The sequence below is a fragment of the Malurus melanocephalus genome, unplaced genomic scaffold (genome assembly GCF_030028575.1).
Source record: "Malurus melanocephalus ecotype Western Australia unplaced genomic scaffold, MMel_1.1 scaffold_122, whole genome shotgun sequence".
Taxonomy (NCBI): domain Eukaryota; kingdom Metazoa; phylum Chordata; class Aves; order Passeriformes; family Maluridae; genus Malurus; species Malurus melanocephalus.
This window is the reverse complement of record NW_026623354.1, coordinates 164,425-185,341: the sequence shown is the minus strand read 5'-3', so window position 1 is coordinate 185,341 and position 20,917 is coordinate 164,425. Positions and strand designations below refer to the sequence as shown.

Here is a 20,917-nt window from a genome sequence, read left to right as displayed (position 1 = left end):
TTGATGTCATGCTCAATACATCCATAAAACAACCATTTATTTAATTCAAAAATCTGTAAATTTGACTTATGAAAAATAGATGTCTCACTATGTCACAGTATTTGTAAGAAAATAAAATTCACAATTTGGTAACTTGGCTTTAATGCTATGAACTTATTTTCTTAGAAGATTGCAAAACAGTATAGAGTACATTGATTRGGAAAAGAGTGAACAACTAATCCTTTATCAGTTTAACCAAATCATTAAACTTACTTTTTTGAGCTAGCTACCAACTATAGAGAGAATATAAAAAGTAGAAATATATGTAACTCTAAAACACGTAAATCTAAAACACAAAATCAAGACCGTACAGTAACTAAGAAGGCACTTTTGGTTTCTGATTCAAGTAAGCATTTCCAGTTTTGGTAAAACTCCTCACAAATAGAAGTTAAATCTGGAACATATAATTCTATCTTTTCAACATTAAATTTAAACATTTTATAATGAAGCCTTGTCATTAACTTCTGATGGTTCAAAACTTCTGAATCAACAAGCAGATATTTTTATTTCTGCAAGCAGAAGAACTGCAATACCACTGTTTCAGGCTGTTCTATCAGTCAATTTTCATTGCAAGGCAAAATGTCTTTATAATGGCACTTTAATACAGTATCATCCAAGTAAAATTTGCCAATCTTTCACAAAGATTTTAATTTTGATTGTTCTATTTGTTATAATTCCATATTGTTCAGGTAAATAATCTAAAAATACTGATCTTTTTACACATTCATTCAATGCTAGAATGATGATTAAGTAAACTGACTTTCAGATAAAGCACAGAGCAACCATTAGCCTTCATTAATAAAGTTCATTAAAAAGAAATGATTATATGAGACCAAGAAACACCCTTTAAAATAGCTACAAACTGTTCTATCACGGGACATACCCCATAATATGATGGTCTTTGGAATTTTCCAAGGAGGTTATGGTTCCATAAGCTAGCAGTAAGAGAAGGAGTCTCAAAATTTTTTGGTTTTATTCTTAATTTAAAATCTGCTTTCTGGGAAAAAACCTTTATGGGCCAGGTAGCTGACTGGTAACATCTTCAGTAGCCATAAATCATGACAGCCACACTAAGGGAAACCAAGATACAATAATTAGCAATAGCTGTCAGGCTGGTTCACAGCTTTTACTTCTTTAAAACATTGCATACTGTCCATCCATCAGATACCCCGGCTTATACAATACAAAAAATCTAGTGTTCTTACATTTCTGCTATTAAAAATGTTTTACTCCTGTTTATAATCACATCTCCACCCAAAACCATAGCCTGACCTTTCACCAYGGGCTGCATTACACTTTCAGAAGTAAAGTTCCTTAGTGAGCATGGAGACCACGCAGGGAATCTGCTTCTTCTCGCTGAAGCGTGGATCGTCAGACTGCGACTCGAAATTTGTGGCCACCACRTAGTTGACCCGTGTGAGGATCTGCATGATCTCAAGCTGCTTTCCATGCTCATTTAGCACAGAGCACAAAGACTGCACAAACCAGGAGCCTCTCCCAGGATTTCGCCAGGAGTAATAACCTGACAGGAACGACATGGAAGAAAATACGGTGTTATTTTTGCTCTTTTTTGTGTAAGATGCTGGGCAAATATTAACAGTGCACACAGAGAGGACTTACCACTTGTGTCACATATCCTACTTCATTAGGGCTGAAAATAATTTGTATTAACTCTCCAAACCTCACRTTATTCAAGTACCATTCTACATTTCGGCATTTGCAATGGAAATTCGGGAAACTGTGAGAAGTGAGACATCACAGATTTCCTCTCTGAGAATAACTTTYGTGCTGTAACTGTTCCTGTTCCTGCCTTCATCACATATTTAASCCACTGGGACATGGAAGGACAGGATTCCCAGAAAACAGTACAGCCTTTGCCATCTGTAATCTCCCATTTCCTCTGCAGCCAGTGCAGAAGGGGAGGATTCCCAATGCACATCCAGCTTTTGTGTTTTGTCCATCAGTGCAAAATGTCTCATCAGTGAAGGTCCACCTACAATCCAYATGGATGGTGAATTTTCAGGCTTCTGTCTCCATCCTGACCCCTTTTCTTTACCTGGCACTGTGGAATATGCAAACAGAAAATCTGCTTCTACTGGGATTTTATATCTTGGGTTGGCATCTGTTTCCAGGGTGTCATTGGCAGGTCCAGAGTCAGTTTGTATACCTTCATCAAACTCAGAGCCTCTGCAGGCCTGAAAGCAGAGAAGATAAATAGAATTTGTCCAGTAAGGAGAAACAAGSTTCTATAACAATTAGTATTCATCAAGATTTTTAATGGATTCAGTTCTAAGCAGTACTCTGCATGTATTAGAAGCAGAGATAAAATTTGAGGGATATCTAATTGTTCAATGATAAAGACACAAGCTTTCCCTTTTAAACAAAGGGAGGTAAAGGTATTGAGGCTGTCCACCTTTGTCAATAAGTGCCATGTCAGCATGAGTTAATTCTAACCATGTTTAATTTTACTAGTCTAGAGTCCTTCTCAACATTCATCCATTACATAATGCCTTGTGCATTATATAATTTCTGGAAGATTTCTTTACAGTRGACTCCCCAGGTAGAGACTCTACAGTGTGGGCAACCTGCTCAGTGTTTGACCACCCATTACAAGTATATTGAATTTTTAATATTTTTCCRTTTATGTCTTTGATTCTTAATTTTYTCTCAATCATGGRTTTAGCTAAAGGGCACAGTGGGASAACAATCTGGGTGGGCAATTTTCAGCTCTTGATCAGTAGCTTTGACTGACAGCCCTTGAAAAAAAACAAGTCTGACTGGCTGACATTACAGGGTTGGTTGCCTTTATTAAGATAATTTTAAAGTATATAAAGTAACCATTTCAAAAGTGTAATTAGAAGAAACATCACTTTAGTAGCTTGAAGAGTCTAAAACAGACAYAGTTTTCACTTTGAGGATGAGGATTAATTGATGGAACAGCCTAGGGAAAACCACATCTGCTGCAACTCTCATGTAAATAATACTATGCATTATGAAAAAAAAGAGAACTCAGGCTCATGGTATGTCAGTTAATACTGTTTGAAACAACCATCTTTAAAAGTTTAATATACAATTAATTATATACTRATTTTAAAATACAGTATAAACTTTCAGGCTATTGAGGAAGAGAAAAATGTTTCTTTTAGTAGAATGCAGTAATTTGTAGAGGCAGCCTTAATTCAAAGAGACTTGGACAGTATTATTACTCCTGAAAATCATGTACTGTACTTAGCTTGTCTGCACAGAAGGGAGTTTGTCTGCTTTGAAGTTCATATATTACATGGACAAAATTAGTTATAATATCCATTACACTTGTGAATCTTGTATATAAATTACCAGTTAAAAACAAACATTTTACCCACAGACAACTTYTCTCAACACATTTTTCCAGTAAACCTCCAAAAACATTCAGTAAGTCAAACTGCACATTTTTTCTAGAGCAGACAACCAGCAGAGCACTTTTTCCTCAATGCAGCAGGACACTGTATTTTCCTTAGGGCTATTACCTGAATGAAAAACAGTTTGGGTTTGCCTATGAGGCTTTTACACTTGTCTCCCCTGAACAGTGCAGTCAGRCTCTTGATGGCCATGGGTCCATCTGTGCCATAGATGAGCCCCTCTTCCCCATGGCTTAGGAGGATGCAGGCAAAACAAGCAGCATCACTGTGGTTCTCCTCAGCAGCTGCAAAGGAAACACTCCTCAGTCAAAAGGTAGCAACGTTTAAAATGGAAATAATATTCAGCAAACACATTTTTCTGAGGCTACAAATACACTGGGCCTCTAGTGAGCAGCATAAGAAGGAATGGATAATTTTTTATGATGTGGTGAATACCTTGAGTACATGGATGCATCCTTCACTTGACCCTGGGTTTAGCCTCATGGAATCAACAGGCTGAGCTCCTTATCTAACATGACAAGGCTCTTCACCTAACACACAGGACAAGTGCTTCACAAGAACCCTGTGCATTTCTGAATTGATGTTGGGGGATGACATGGGGAACTGAGCCCAGTCCATTCAGAAAATAAATCCTTCCATACAGAAAACAATATGTGTGGTGCCTAAGAATCTGCTCTTCTTTAACCTGCTTTGAGCAGAGAGCAGATTCAGTCACTTCCAGAGGTTTGTTCCACTCTAAATTATTGTATGATTCTGAATTTTTACCTTGCTTCAGTAATTTCTCCATATCATCACGGCTTCGGTCGTTGTAGGTGTGAACCTCAAACCCCAAGTTTTTAAAGCTCTTGGCGAGATCTCCAGCRTCTTTATCGGTGCCATTGCGTGTGCCCATTCCTGCCGGAAAACAAAGAACACGGCTCACTGCAAATTAAATGCCTCCAAATGATTCACCTGCCCCAAGGTAAATGTTGAAGTTTGTAACTGATAACTTACACAATGTCTTGGTGACATGTTTTTAAAGCAATCTTCTAACRGTGAGATTTTAAAAATAATACAAGGCTCTGTGTTAACACATATCTTATCCTGAAAAATGCTGGCATGCCTCTAGCACCTTGCAACACAGGATCTCAGAGGATGATTGATCTCCTTTTGGTTATACAGTGCAACACAGSCACAAAGCACCCCTGGCTGAAAACCTGTTGAAAAGCATCCTTTGAAAACCTGCTGAAAAGTGTCCCTATTATACCCAGTAAAAGGAACTGATAAACAATCTTGGGGGAAAACAACTTACTGTGTTTGCCGAACATAAGGGAAAAATCCTACAAAAGTTGATTATAGCACGAGTATGTGTCTACTTTGAAACCACACGTGGTCTGGAAAGTTAAATGCAGGAGTRTGAACAGAGCACAGCTACAGCTATTAGCTTTTGTAGCTCATAGCTGTAGCTCAGGGACAGAGAATTTGTAACATGGGCTGCAGATGCCAAAGTTCAGATTTTAACRACATAGTTTTAAACTCTGGAACAAAGGTTTAGTTTGAAGTTGGTACAGCAAGGAGARATGGTCTTTGAGACATATACTGAAAAGATGTTGAAAAGAGCCATTCTGACTTCAGTGTTAGAGAACAGGAAAAGTTTTGGGAACAACTATTTATCAAAAAGGATAAACACATTCATTAAAATTCCATTCCTAAAAAAAAAATGCTTAAATGATTAAAAAAAACATTAAAATTCTATGGTCTTTAATGAGTATCATCAAGGAAGAACATTACCTGTTTTGTCTTCAAAATTTTTGTTGTTTATAATAATACATTTGCCAACTTTCTTGTAATCCATATTATACTGGAATGTGGGTGTAACAATTCGGTATTGATTACTGAGAGAGGGCTTTGGCTGTTCTTCTTCTCCATTCTTCTTTTTTCTAGGTGAACCAAATGAAATTATTGTTAGTGACCAGTCACATGCACGGCCTATTTATTCTAATTCCAACCATTCATGCAGGCCTGCCCAATGTTTTTCCCTCTCTAAGGTTTGTTTTCTTCCTTCACACTTCAGATRGAGGCATAAAGATCTTGTGATTTCCATGGAGTGATTATTGTGTGCGGTTGGATTCTGACGAGGTAAAATAACTCTGGAGTGAATTGCAGCCAACAGCAGAACACACAGATATAAAGATAAAACAAATGAATTTTTTTTTGCCTAAATTAAGTCAGGCTGGCAGTAACCTTTTGCAAACTCCTTCTGGAAATAATTTACTCTAAGTAATTAATGAAAGAACAAACAGATTTCCCTTAATAACTTGAAACATGAAAATACGCAGTTTACCCAATTGTGTGATGAGATTTGTTTCCTGAATCACCATCATCCCTAAATTCTGTAAAGATTAAGACTAAGCAGCAGGTAGTTTCTACTGATAAAGGTTCTAGATGTGAACAGGTCATCTGTTAGTCTGGTCTGCCAAACAGCAGTCTGAATGCAAAAACCTAAGCACATTTCARTGCAATTCTTGATACCTGAACTTCAATTCCAATAAAGCCTAAGAAAAAGCAACTCAAACYCTCATATTAATTATCATTATGTTGATGGTTAGAATGCTTATATAAGTTTATTAATATTTATATTAATAAATATTCTCTGGTTATATGACTGTGTACTGATTTTTCTGCTATGTGCCGGAGTCATAGATTGGTTTAGTAAGAGATGCAAAGAAATAGCACAGAAATTACTCATAGATTTAATCTAAATGAAGAATTAACAGCAAATCAATTACAGCCAGCATACACACCTAATGTGTAAGCATGAGGAATTCAGCAGCACTTGCTTTTAGAGGTGGATTTTTTGGTCCAAGTAGGTAGCTTTAGGTGCTGGTAAGATTTCCTCCATGAGAACTGAAGCCAGTGAGTTACTGGCATCTCTTATTTGTTCCAGCATCCAGGTTTCCAGTAGTACTTACTGCTGATGTCTGAGAGCAAAACATAACCTACCTTCACACCACAAAGAACGATACAGTTTGGTTATAATAAAATTAGATTTTTCCTRTATCTCAATTAATTTAAGTACTTTCACTATTCTGACATCTTCCTGAAGAATTATTAAGCGATTTGCTTCAATAATAGCTTTTAGACATGAGATTGCTATGAATTGATTAAATGTTGTTTAGGTAATCTATTTTCTTACCTGCCTRATTTAACAATGGTTGTCTTTTAGCTTTAAGTGTCCTCTTTTTTATTACTAAAGGACAATACTAATTGGAATCTATAATAAACCTTCTTTAAATGATTCATCATGTATAAATGCTACTGCAATTCAATTTTGAAATAGCTTCTTCTTATCTTCAAGAGTCGTCATGTTCTATTATAAAGGGCCAAATTAAACAGCTGCACCTGGCAGCCTTTCATTATACTCTTTTTACATGTGACCATCTTAATACCATGTCCTCTTTTAGACTTCCCTTAGAGACTAAAAAACAAGATACTGAATCATATCTACTTGAGTATTTTGTCTGATCCTCTGGAAATACAGGGGATTTTCATCTGACAAATTGTAAGTATTGGTATTCTCCTTGCATATGCTTCTTGAGGGCTCTGGAAGCAACAATTAAATATGCTTTGCCTCAAGAAAATATTTTAGTCATTTTAAAGAATTCTTCAGAGCTGTATGATGTTACCATTATGTTTGACTTTCAAAGAGATCACGGATTCTTGTTTTAACCTAAAATCCCCCAATTCTCCAGCACCAGACAGCTCTTTGCCAAAGAGAGAAAAAAAAATTTCAGAACAAGAAATAACCAGTCAAATCTATGAAGAGGCATTTCCTCAGCCCACAGATTCAAGCTTCTAGAGATTTACCTGGCTTCAGTGAATTCCTGTAAAAAGCTGTATTACCAACAGACAACAGGATATTTTCAAGGGGRTTGTGCACACCTTTCTGTTTATGTCCAACCCATGAAAGGCTGTGAGCATTCGGGACAGACCCATTTGAGCAGAATCGTGTTTGCACTGCCTGCTCTCCCAAAATGCTGATGATGATTTGACCCTACTCCAGAAAGCAGGCAGCCACCTTACCCCACAAAAAGCYGCACTGAAAATAGCAGCAGGGGTTAAGTGGTGTAACAACGTGGCCATGAGACTTCTCTGAAATCACTTCACTCCCAAGTTCAATAGTTTGCACTCATTCATGCAGAAATACTCGTGAGTTTAAGGGATGCAATCCCTGCTGATGGAATTCCCAAAAGCAGCCAGAAGCTCTGTGCCAGGCAAATATCACAGACCAGCCTTGGCAGCACATTTCCCCATTCCTTTACAAGGCATACAATGGTTTTATTCTAAGTATTCCTCCCAAGCTGAACAGGTTTAATGAGAYACTAAAAGAACCACAACACGGTTACGCCTATCACTTCTTTACTGGCAGACAATAAAAAGTTCCAGAAGTCTGTTGGCATAAGTACAAATCAAATAAATAAGGAAGCAAAGGTTGTGGATTATACTTAGCCTGGGCCTGCAGTCCAGACAGAAATTCTCTTTTGAAGATTCTGGTTCCTGTGCCAACACAGCACAATATGGGAATGGCCTGAATGAACCAAACTGATAGCACAATGTCCAACTCTTCAGCTTCAACAAGCGAAATCAGACCTAGTAATGATAACTAATAAAATTATGAATATGTAATAATCAATCCTTAAGGGTAATGCCCTGTCAGTGACAGCCTGGCTTATGATTGAAAGCCTAAATCTTTATTTTCTAAACCTTGAACTGGAGACCTGTTAATATAAATGCTTACTGCTGTTCTTACTAAGTTTTCTAATCAGTCTGCTGTCCAAAAAGGTTTCAACAGGTTGGTTTGCCTCAAGAAAAGATTTTAGCCATTTTAAAGAAATATTCAGAGCTGTATAACATTAGTATTACATTATATGCTGTTATAAAATGTTTTAAACTGTGTGCCCTCTGCTTTATTTCGTTTTGCTTCTTTGACATCTAGTGTCTTAAATTTCCCTTCTGGGATCCAGACTTGCCTGGAGTAAGTAGAAAGTTGAATTTCATGACTGTTTATTCATTCTTCAGGTCTTAATTACGACTGTGCCATTASTCCTCACTCCATTAGTGGTCACTGATCCTTCCCTTACACAGAAATATTCTCCCCATTAGTGCTGTTACATATTTCACGTTCTCTCCATTTGGTCAAGAGTTGAGCAAAACTGAAACTCCACTCTGGTACTCTCATATACTTTGCACAATTTCACCCTCACTGTGTCTCTAAATCCAGACCTTAGGCTTGACAACRGCATATTTGGGAATGTGATTTCATCAAGTCTAGACTCTGCTGTATCAACCCCATGGAAATCATCATTATTATTAACTTCTCACTTTTCAAATAAAAACTAAAGCTATCCACAGCATTTATCATTTTGTTACTGAACTTTTAAATAGTAATAGTACCTTTTTTATCAGCATGAGTGGCTAAAATTCTGTCAAAGGAAAAAGAGATCACTTGCATGAGTGGTGGACTTGATAATCTAAAGGACTGCTACTTATCACAATAAACCTTTTAAACTATGAATAAATTACTATTTCAATATGATTCAAGATTTAAGGATAARATATCACTGGCAATATTTATACCTAAGGATTATTCAGAAAAAGTAAAGCASTGTCTCTTAGCAGCTGAGATTTTCTCTCCTTTGGCTTCCTTTCTACTGGCATCTTTCTCAATTAATTTTGCATATATTAGTATGACACACCAACATAATAAGAATCCATGTGCAGGAAAAATGCTTCCTTAAGTGTTGTCTTTATTCATCTCACATTCATCTAATGCTCTCCCTGGCTATTTAAGTGACTGCTCTTTTCCAGGGAGAGTTGTTCAAAATAAACTCTAATATTACAGAGATATCCAGGTTTTTAAAGCAAGCTATAGTCCCCCTCTCTCCCAGGAAAGTTAGGGCCTTTTGTTGCTGTACTGAAAAAGATGTTTAAAAATTCTACAATTCTGATGCTATTCAATTAAAGGGAGCTGACATTCAGAGTTGTCAGCTACAGGGTAAAAAAGGCTACACTGATTCCATTCATTTCTATTTGAAGTAAACACACAAAAGAAGAGAACTGTCTCTTTATGCAGTTCAGTAAACTTGGGCTTTCCTGGAAAAGGAACATCTCAGACCATGATGATAGTTTTACTCTGGCATACTTCTTTAATACAATGTGCAATCATATATCATTTTTGAATGAATGAAAACATRTTCCTGTTAAAAAGAATTAAAAACGTGGTGCCTTTACAAAACATGTAACTTCAGGATGCCTTCCGGAGTCCAAATGCTTTTTGGCATTAGAGAATAGTTCTATTCTAGTTTCTGTCACATTCTCAGCCTTTCTGTTGAGTCCAGGCAAGATTACAGCAGTGGCACAGTGACAAAGCCCACAGTACAAAYATTCTCAGGTAATCCATCGACCCCTACCTTAACTTTCATACATTTAATTGTTGTGGGATGCAGGGCGTCTTAAAACTGCAATGCTTTTTATTCTGTTACAAAAAMCTGAGATGTTTCCCTTGGGACTTTYACATTTGGGGACCACTTTGCAGTTTCATTTGAGTAAATTCCCTACTAAGTTACAACACTGTGGAGTAAGTGCATAGGACAATGCATTAGTTTMTAAAGAAACTTACGTAGCCTACATTTCTGCTTTATTTTTATGCAGTTTGTWTGGCTCTATGTTTCTCTTTCTGTCTAAAAAAACTCCCACTCCTTCCATTGTTGCATGCACAGTGTGAATTATGTTTGTGACAACTGCCCATCACAAATACTGTTTGCTCTCTTGGGAAAAAATCCTGATTGGACTTCTTTGTTTAAAAAGACAGCAAAAGGATAGACAGAACACAATGAAATTGTGAAGATTTTGTTTGAATTCACAAGGCATCACAAAGCTGTGTGTAGTAAAACTGAGTGCTCTGAAGACCAGTTTAGAATCATTCTTCAAAAAAAAAAAAAGAAACAGGAAACAATTTATAAATGAGACAAAACAAGGCTCAATATTTTGTTCTRTGTTTCTATCTTAGCCTCAATAATTAGTGGTCTGATGTGGTCTTCACAATTCGTACGTCTGATGCTTTTGGATGATCATGAATTAATATCTCTTACTTCTACCTAACTTTCTCCCCAAATGACCAGCTTTAATATTTTTATCCAGGCTAATTTCACTGTATTTAGCTCACCTGTAATTACTGTACACTTTCCCCACTCTGATTTTTTTTTTTTTTAATCTTGAAATCTATTGGCAATAACAAGCAAAAGATACTTGTTAAACCTGACTAGAGCTTTTTAGATCTTAAGTTTTCTAAGCCAGACTCTCTGTTCTTTGCCAGACCCGTTTTGGTAGTGTCACACAGATCTAGAGCTGCATGCAAATAATAGATCATCCTGTTGTCTTTTTCCATTAATATTGCATCAGGTTGGCAGAGCAGCGACATTTCTGGACTAGAAGACTGTGCGACTACTTGAACTGTCTTTTCTAAAAATGAATATTCCTTTACTGTTAAAAATCAGAAAGCATAAATTATATTGATAAAAACTAAACCACAAGGTCTAGGCCAAATATTAAAATGGCACTACAGTGCATTTGAAGGTGCATACTCAGGCTTGCAAATTATGTGCCAATAGAGAAACTRAAAAAACCTGAACAGTTGAAAGAAGTCTCCTGAGAAAAAAGGGGCAATATTAATTGTTTAGGAGGAAGCTCAAGTGAGCTTTGCATACTTTCAATTTCCCTATTAGCAAACATTAGCAAATGACTGCTGAGTCTGACAGATGAACACCAACAATATAGCCAGTCCTTTTTTAAAATATATTCCACATAGATGTCAAAAGAAAACTGAAAAAAATYCTAAGGTTAAAGTCAGGATATTTTCCACACAACAGAAAGTTTTCATTTTGCAGAGAGAAAAGTGGTCTTACAAAGTGCACATAAAAGTTCCCCCAAAAACATCTAGACATTATTTCACCTATATTGTTTACCATGGCAAGCGGATACCTTCACAAAAGGCATGAAAACTGACAGCTGCAATAATAGAATAATAGAATAGCAAACATAAACAACACMATATCACACACACAAAACCCAGTGGTCCTAGATTTCTGTTCCCTCTCACAATCTGCTGTTCATCTCTTGAAGAAATTTAAATTGCAGTGAAACATGCTAAACTGATAATACTGAGGTCTGAAGTTCATACTTATCAACGGCATGTAAAGTCAGTTCTGCCCTTGAATATTTATACATTCGTCTGCTGAAATGCTTAAACTTTAGAAGTCATTTTTGGGAATGGGCAGAATAAAGGGAAATGGTCAGTGCACTTCCTGGAACACGCCAGGCCCTGAGGAACACACTCCCCTTTTCCTCCTGGGAGCAACAGGACTGCTCAGGCAATAAAATAATGACTGTAATTGTTCTCAAGAATAGGGTCATAGGAATCAGTTACCTTCAGTTTCTTTTTGAACTGCCAGGTAGTTCATGGCTTCTTAAGGGCATCTTTGGAATCAGATTGTCAGCTGGCTAAACAGAGACAGTTTAAAAGCCAACAGAGGCAAAGCCTTTTCCCTGAATGARCCTGAAGTTAGGAAGCTACTAGGACAGTACTTTTTGTTCATTTGGAAACCCATGCCCTTCAAATAATTGTAAACACAGTAATTTTGAACAGAAAATATTGCTGTAGCAGTCTTGGAAAAAAGGAGTTAGGTAAACAATGAGATTATTTCCTTGAACTTATCAAGATAATACTAGAGCTGGGAAGAACCTAAGCTATTATTAAAAAATTCTTTCCAAGACAGGACTGAGTTCATTCATCCAAAAAAMCAGTATCATACTAAAAACATATTTTTGTTCTTGGTATGATATATGTAGCAGTGCTGATAGAGATTTCACAGCAAATCTGCAAAATAAAAGTCTTCAATTTATTTAAAGAAATTCTGGCATTTCCCTAAGTTTCCTAATATCACATCCAAGAGTACAACAYAGAAAAATATATTTATTAAGACCATATGCTAGCTATGCTTTGCCCAATTAATTTGATGAAAGGTATGAAACAAACCAGAATGAATTGTGCTTCTGCTTGAATAACTTTGGTGGAGTAACTCCTTATCTCTTGGATTTAGTTTTCCCATTACAAAATGAAGCCTAAACAAACTAATTTCATAAAGCAATTGCAGATCATGTGRATTCTTTCCAGGGGCATGGTGGTGCAGAAACTGATGCCCCATGCTCCAACCAACTGAGCCAATCTCAGTGGCAATCCTGTGCCATGTGCTCTGGGATGACCCTGCTTGAGCAGGGAGGTTGGACCAGATGAKCCCAYYRTGGTCCCTTCCAACCTGACTCASTCTGGGATTCTGTAATTCTGTCCAGTAAATTAGAAAATAATTTTAAAGTTCACTATTTTGTACAAGTGTGCAATGTTTATGTCTGGAGTGTGTGGATTAGATTACTGACAGGTGCCTCCTGGAAAGAAAATGCACAAAACAAAGACATTCTTACTTACACAAAACAAAGACATTCTACTCCACTTTGGAGATTCACAATGGATCTCCGTCCAGAAAYAAATTCTCATCTTTGAGTACTGCACATTAGTTTCCTTGAAGAGAGAAAACTGCTAAGGCCTGTATGGAACTATTTGCTGTCAATGTAAACTATATACATTTAAATAACTCATCATAAGCCATTTTTCAGACCCTGTGCTACTCTTATAGCTCCTTTGTTCCATTTTAGTTTCAGATCCATCTCCAGTTAGGAGAAGGAATCTCTGTGAACCTGGAAAACTGAGAAACTCCATCCAAGACAACTGAAAACTCATTGTGTAATGAAAGAGTTGAGCTGTTTGAAAGAACAAGCCTTAGACTACAACTTCTGCCACACTTTGYAAATGTCTTATGGAGTTCTATTAGTTACATCTAAATTATGTCTTCCTTTTTAACTGTGTGTTAGTGATGGCCTTAACTAATTCAAATCAAAACYATGGCTGCAATTTAATTAATTATATACAAATGAAGCAGACCAAATACATTGGGACTAAGCCAATGTCTGCACTTACGATAAAATGTTTCAACAGAGACTTATGTCTAATACTGTCCACATTTCACAACAGTTAGAAAAACACAGAAGTAAAAAAAAAAAACCTAACAAAAAACAGGTAGCAGTGCCCTAGCCTTTGTGCACTTAATATTTTAAGGATCACTTACAACCCACATGACAATTTTGTGGCGTAATGCCTGCAAAACAAAGTTCTAAACTCTCAATCATCACTTTGTAATTGAGATTCAGCTTTCCATGCAGGCCTCACAATATTATATGCAACGTAATAGCCAAATAACATTCAAAAGGTAAATTTTTATGAATAAACAATTTTGCTTGCTGAAAGGCTTTCTGCTCATTTCTAGCAAACCTGCACATCCATACCTTCCATGGGTGTTCTGGAAACTGAAATCTTGCATAATCATACCCTAGGTAGTATAATGTACATAGGCAACTGACAATTATATGCAAAAAAGAGATTAAGCTTCTTTTACCTATCATAGGCAGTAACAGAAATTAACAGGTACATATGGATTGCTTGGGAAATGACTCCAAATAAAGCAAACCCTCCAAACAATAATTCTCAGAGAACACTCTGGYAAGGATTAGCAACTGCAAAATGCCAGTGGAGACACAATTAGCCTGCAATAACCATTGACACGACACTATTTCAGGGTGTACACTCATGATTTTTCCAAACAGGTGGCAGAGAAGGAGGTGAATAATGTACAGTACCTTGGCTCATCATCAAATGGTACTCCACACTGCATCTGCAAACAGCTTCAGCTTGTCCTGGAGAGCAAGGCTGATCTTCTGTGCTGATGCCAGGAGCCCACCATGCTCAGGGTTCCATTGCACAGASAGGCAGGGTGCTCTGTGTGCTCAGGCCCCAGAGTTCTCCTGTGTCAGCAGTGGGTCACGCTGGACTTTTCTCTGGGGCTATTCAAAACCCTGCAGCATCACCCTGCGAGCTGAGGTCATGCAGGCCTGATCCACCTTTGCTGACAGGCAGAAAACACGCTCCCATCACTCATTCTACCCCTGCTCCTATGTAAKAGCACAGGAAAATCCATTTGGAGAYGGAGGTGGGACAGCAGACTTCACTCCGTGATACATCCTTCCTCCTTCTGTCAAAACCTGATCCACCATCACTACAATATTTACACCATGAATGTTTCCAGCAAAATAATRCAAATTAACAGGAATTGCTTACAAAACCTCCCTGTACTTTAATTAMTAGAACTATTTCCTACATATTTAACCTCAAACAGTTTTGGTTTGTTCTAAATTCGGCCTAAATTTGTTTGGATTGCTTTAAAAGCTKAAGAGGGACACTACATAATAGCTGTGCTCCTAATTCTGTACGATACAGCCCAGAGTTTCTTGTAATGAAGGAAATAAATGAATACACTGAAAAGTAATCAGGATGCTTGACTGTGATCACTGCAGATACAGTTCCGGGATCATCCAGTGTTTGCTGTACTTTATTATACAAAGTCTCTAAGGAGACTGGAAACAAATATTGTCAGTGAATTAATAAGTTCTTATAATATGGACTAGATACTATTTCAAGATACTTGGGCATTTCCTATGTGGTACATCCAGTAGGCATCCAAGGGGAAAGTAGAAGCACTGACCACAGTTTCCACTCACTGTTAAACACTCCTACAGCCGTCTCCAGTAGCTGAGTTCCAGATCTAATAAAAATTGCTTTAACAAAAACACAAAAAAATACCTCCAACCCCGCCTCGGCTATGACTTAAAAAAGAGTAATAAAAATGAAATATCCCTCTTGTTCCATGTTACACTCTATTTATTGTCTTTGTGGGAACTTTACCAGACTATAAATTACTTCTGAAATTTCATGTTTGGCACTTTGGGGTGTACATAAACAACTGATATTTACCTTGTGCTAAGCAGAACAAGCCAACTCCAACCAAAATTTCAATTATATTGTGATAGATTTTGGAGCTGTGACTTTTGGAGGAAAGATCATCACCCATTTACAAGAAAGGCTAAGGCACACAGTGACTTTCCTTAAAGGAAACATGAGGCTGAAACAGGAGGTCAGCTCAGACATCTGAGTTGCAGCCCAGAGCATAACTTCACATAATGATTCAGCAGCTGTTATTTGCTTTAAAGTAGCTTGCTATTTTTAGTCTRTTTAAGGATAAAAGGGATACTTTTCTTAGCAATATTTACTTTGAAAGGCCTGTAATATTCTGATACTGGAAAACCAGTAACAGAATGGACAACTCTGGAAAACATTCACCTCTGCATCGCTGTGACGCTATTCTTAATGAAAGTTCTACCTGAAAAGCAGCATCTTTTACAAATCAATATAAAAATAAGCTGTAGATAATCCCCACACAGGCCAGTTATGAGCTGAACTCAATGATCCTTGTGGGTGCCTTCCAACTCAAGAATGATGGTAATGCTGTTAAAAGTGGATGGAAAATAAATCCCCAGAGGAACAAGACAGAGGAACAAGAGAAAAGCAGAGCTGAAACAAAGACAACTTTCCACACCTGTTACAACTCCAAACCTGAGGTTCAGCTGAGGATGAATCTCAAAAAGATGAGAAACATGAAAAGGAAAGGTGTGATCCATGAAAGATCAACGAATCTTTTTCATCTAAATACTGACTTACAAACCTGGTAGATACATTAACAATAGAAGTATTGGTGAGATGCACACTGATATTGCCAGGAATCTTTCAAATTAACTGAAAATCTCAAACTTTTCAGTGGTGTGACGTGACAGATATAAATATCTTACAGATATTTTGCATTTGAAGTGTTAAACAGCTGAAATATTCTTGGTAACTTTAAGCTTGTTTACCCTACAAGCCTCTCAAGCTTTTTCCATGGGATTTTACTAACATTTTAATTCACATGCCTGCATTAATGGCACTAAAGAATCACATACTTTCAATTTTGACTAAGTATTTGTAAATATAATTTTTTAATTTAAAAATGTAAATTTGTTAATATMTATTTAAATTGTGTTTTCTGTTTCCAGATGAGATGGGGAATATTGACTGTAAACCAAGACAGTAGGGCTGGAGCAGATAAAACTAGCCAGAAGACAAATGGTTCCATACAATTAAATTAGAATAAAACCAGTATCTAGATACTACAAACAATCACCCTCTGCTGCATTATGTTTCTTCACTGAAGCSCATGAGCAGTCAGGATTTTTGACAGTGGAAGTGCAAGTCTACTTGGGATTTTTTGGATACAGCTTTTAAAAAATACCAACTTTAGTTAGGATGAAGAGAAATCTTAGCTCTACTTAACACAGTGGAACTGCAATTTTATTCCATTTCATGTTTCATTAGCTTTCCTGGATGCTAATGCTGCTTTCAATCTCCTTAATGGAGGTCCCCAATAAAACACAAAAGATACCCAATGAAGATATTAAAACATCTTGTGAAGAAGCAAAACTATATTTAAAGCCTTGAAAGYGCAAAAGGAGCACATACAGCATAGAAAAGAAAAATTTGTTTAGGAAAAATTCTTAGTGGCCGAGTAGTAGATTAAGAAAGAACGAAATACACAATTTAAAAATCCTCAGCTTAATCTGTGTTTTAAACTTTCGTGGTGCACAGCATTGCCAGACTGTATCCTGATATTTCTGCTGTCTGAAATATAACTTTTTGCTCGACTGCAACTCAGCCCAATTTTCGTTCTCTTCGCAGTACACAAAATTAATACCCTCCTGCCATCTAGTGGCTACAAAAAATCCGGAGCCAAACGCTGCTGGCAAATTAAACCCAAAACTTCTTTTCCCCACCCAACAGTTTTTCCTCACCAACATTAGCTAAGTATTAGCACTTTTCCAAAGAGAAGGAATACATAGAAGATAATTCCCCTAAAGTACTGAGCCATCAGAAGAATTCTGTCCAYCCTGGCTTGCTCTGAACCTTGTGGCCTCCTTGGCAAAGCAACCTCACAAACTTCTCAGAGAGAAACAWGCTGGAGTGAGTAAGATTTTRATTTACTTCTAGTTACTGCTCTTAMAAAGCAGATCTCTATTCACAGCCAGAGAGTGGCAATGTGAAGCTGTGAAGCTACTGGAAACAGCTGGTCTTTCTGCACAGCTTTGAATTTAGCTTCTCACTGCTCTGTTCTCTCAAAATTAATGTGCTTATTTAACATCACAGGTTACTTGTTTTCCTATTGAACTTACATATTTTAAGCAATAGTACATTAAATGCAGTGAAGAATTTCACTGAAAGTACTCCACAGGTGGTAAAGACTGGGTTGATGAAACAAATAAATAAAAAGGGACAATACAATTGCAGTCACTCCAAAGCTTTCTASGCATCTTGTTTTAGAGATATTATTTCACATTGCCAAAATGAAGTTTTGGCAAACAAGACACAGAGCCACAATGGTTGAAGTAAAAGTATATCTGACCTGGTACCTGGTACTGACTAGAAATGAGTCTGCAGAAAATAAATTGGTTATCTATTATATCCTCACAGAGACCTGGCTTAGGAACAACTTCACCAAAGMCCTTAACATCAATATTCCCACTGGACTTTTCTTCCAGTCATACCTCTGAATACTCTTCTCAACTTACCTAAAATCTTGACACCCTCATATCCCCTGGCTTTAACCTCTACAGTGACATTGTGCACTAAGTTAAAATTACATTTTAACACTTGCTTTAAACCTACTGCGGTAACTTTTCATTGGGCGTCTTCTAGATTTCCTTTGAGACACAAAAAATGATTGTTCCCTTTTCACCTTCTCCTTTGTTACAATCATAATTTTGGATCAAATCCCAWCTTTGTTTACCCTCTCATTTTCTCCTATCTTCCTCCAGGCCAAAGACTTTTAGTTTCTGTAAGACAAAGACCTTYTTTCCATGCTTGGATTTTTCCGATCTTAATTGCTGAGCACCTCGTTCCTCTTTAAGCAATCACCACTTTCTTCAAGAAACTCTGTTAGATTTCTCAAACTTGCTTTTTTTTTCTACAAAATCTAAGTTGAACTTTCTTAATTACCTCATACTTATTCTGAGCAATTTTTTACTTCTGAAGAAAAATGTTGAAAATTGCATCTTCAAGGAGCTCCCAAAAGATGAATGCCTCAAAGTGATGAATAGCCAAATTATTTGAAAAWTTTCTTATAGAAAAAAGTCACAGAAATGCTGATTATTGCCTTTTCTTCAGAAATTAACTTTGAGTTGCATAATTTAATAATAGTATTAGCATATCACCTCTATAAAGAAGACCAAATCAAATATCAAAACAAGTATTTTAAAAAGTTGAAAAGACACCTTTGAAAAACATTTGACAAGATTTATAAACAAATGTTACATTTGTCTATTCGTTAAAATTAATAATACAAATGCACATCATGAAACATATTTGAGGAATGATAAAATAAGGCAGAGAAAGCACAGTGATTTGCTTAACAGCACATCAAAAGTCATCTAAGACTAAAGACGTCATTTCTCTCATAAATTTCTTACCCCTATTAAACTCACAGAATAAACTGCAAAAATAAAAATATTAGCCATRTACTTTCTCTGAATTATACTGTTCACTTTAATGTAAATGTCCAATAATAAAAAAATCAAAACCTCTCTGTAAATGCATTAGCCTTTGTATTAAATACTCTTACAAAATCTCACTAAATCCAATGTGAACTAGCCATTTGCTGATACTCAACAGCATTTATAAACTTTGCATGTTTATTTTTCATCTTTTGCATTTCCAATCACATTCATCCAGTGTTTTCAGGAGCACAGAGAAGCAGTAAATAGTTCTTGCTTCCTACTGATTTAATGACAGTCAGCTTATRCCTCAGTGAGACCACTGTGCTTTAAAATGAAAGGCTTTTAATGTATTCTGTAAGGGGTTACATCCCTAGACTTGGTGAGGCTTCTTTGTGCTACAACCTAGATGGCACATCCAGGCTTTAAACTAACTTAGACAGCCAGCAGGGGATTCCAGTGATGCTGGAAATTAGCTGAGCTGAGCAGTGAAATAGATAATTAATGGCATATTCAACTCCCAGCTMCACCAAAGGTCAGTGTTTAAGATCTGTGACTATAATTGATGCTAAATGAACTTGGTGGTCTCAGCTGCCAAATAAAACTTATGGGAGATATTACAGGTTTCATTAAAGAGAGATACTATAAAGAAATGCCTTAAGGTACAGACCAGATACATGAAACACATACGACATGAACCACCTTCCTATCCAGACCATCTATAACATCGTGGACATGGCAAACTGAACACCAAATCAAGCCTTTTTATGTTTCTGTGGTTAAAAGGGTAGCGTGGCAGCTGAGACAACAAGAACARGAGTACAAGTAGGAACTTACCCCCAAAAAAGTGAGCGCCTGCTGCTTCTGTCTGGCCTTGCATCAACGGTATCATAGCCATCTTCATCCCCTCCCTCTCCAGCAGGGAGATCACCGCGCTCATCCTCTGACATCTGCAAAAAAAAGTACAAGAATGTAAGTTTCCCTCAGTGAGCAGTGACATTTTAGAAAAAACTCTGTAAACCACACTGTTTATGGTCTGGTTTATAGAAGATACAGGTGAGGCTTTTAGTCAGTTTTACTGTACAATGCTTCCTCAAGAAAGAGTGGCTACAGATTTCTAGTCCTGACTTGACATGGCACTGCTCATGTTCAGCAATCTCTATTATCTTGTGGCAATTACCAAAAGGAACTTGCCTAACACCACTCTAAAAATGAACACTAGAGCAAAACTAAAAATAATTTTATGGTGAATGATCACAGAATCACATAATAGAATAATAAAATTGAATTAAGGAGTATTCTAAGTTGGAAGTGACCCACTAGGATTATCAAAATCCAACTCCTGGCCCCACACAGGGCAATCCCAAGAACCACACCATGTGCCTGAGTGTGTTGCCACATCACATGAGTAACTCCCAGACAATTTTTCATAGTCTGGAAAGAACTTTACTGGGATGAAARCAAGGACAACTAACACCACGCTATTTGTATCTGCAATTCTATCCAGTTCTAAAACACCCGGAGACCTCCTGTGTTTTCGTTTTCATTTTCATATACACAGTCAAATGTGTGTAAGTGAAAAAGCCCTGTGTATCTTCTATSAGAGGTTTTAATTTAATCTAGATCATTGAGCCATCGGAAAGCTACAAGAAGAACGGAGTCTGACAGCACAATGACCTGCACCAGCTCAGCATGGGCAGAGACACAGAAACAGGACCTTCACTAAGGGTTTGATGCACTGCAACATCTTGTCTCTGGCTCCAGATTTTCATCAGGAAATCAGCAGTGATTCCKACCCCTTCCCCATAGTAAGTCAGACTAAATTCACTCTTATCATCCATTTACTAGCAAGAGCACATATTTATATCAAAAACCACCCCGAAGACCTGGCAACAGCAGCAGCAGCAGCTCAGAGGCCACAG

The 20,917-nt window shown here is 37.0% G+C and overlaps 1 protein-coding gene across 1 annotated transcript; it reads right to left on the bottom strand.

Moving 5' to 3' along the window:
* On the bottom strand, positions 1-19,945 carry CASP7 (caspase 7). Its single transcript, XM_057370256.1, has 6 exons — positions 19,833-19,945; positions 5,208-5,356; positions 4,203-4,331; positions 3,546-3,721; positions 2,096-2,234; positions 1-1,561 (listed from the first exon to the last, which is right to left on the bottom strand). Exons 1-6 carry the CDS (start codon positions 19,943-19,945, stop codon positions 1,338-1,340), a joined length of 930 nt encoding a protein of 309 aa, XP_057226239.1. The 3' UTR covers positions 1-1,337.
* Positions 19,946-20,917: the final 972 nt, after the last annotated feature.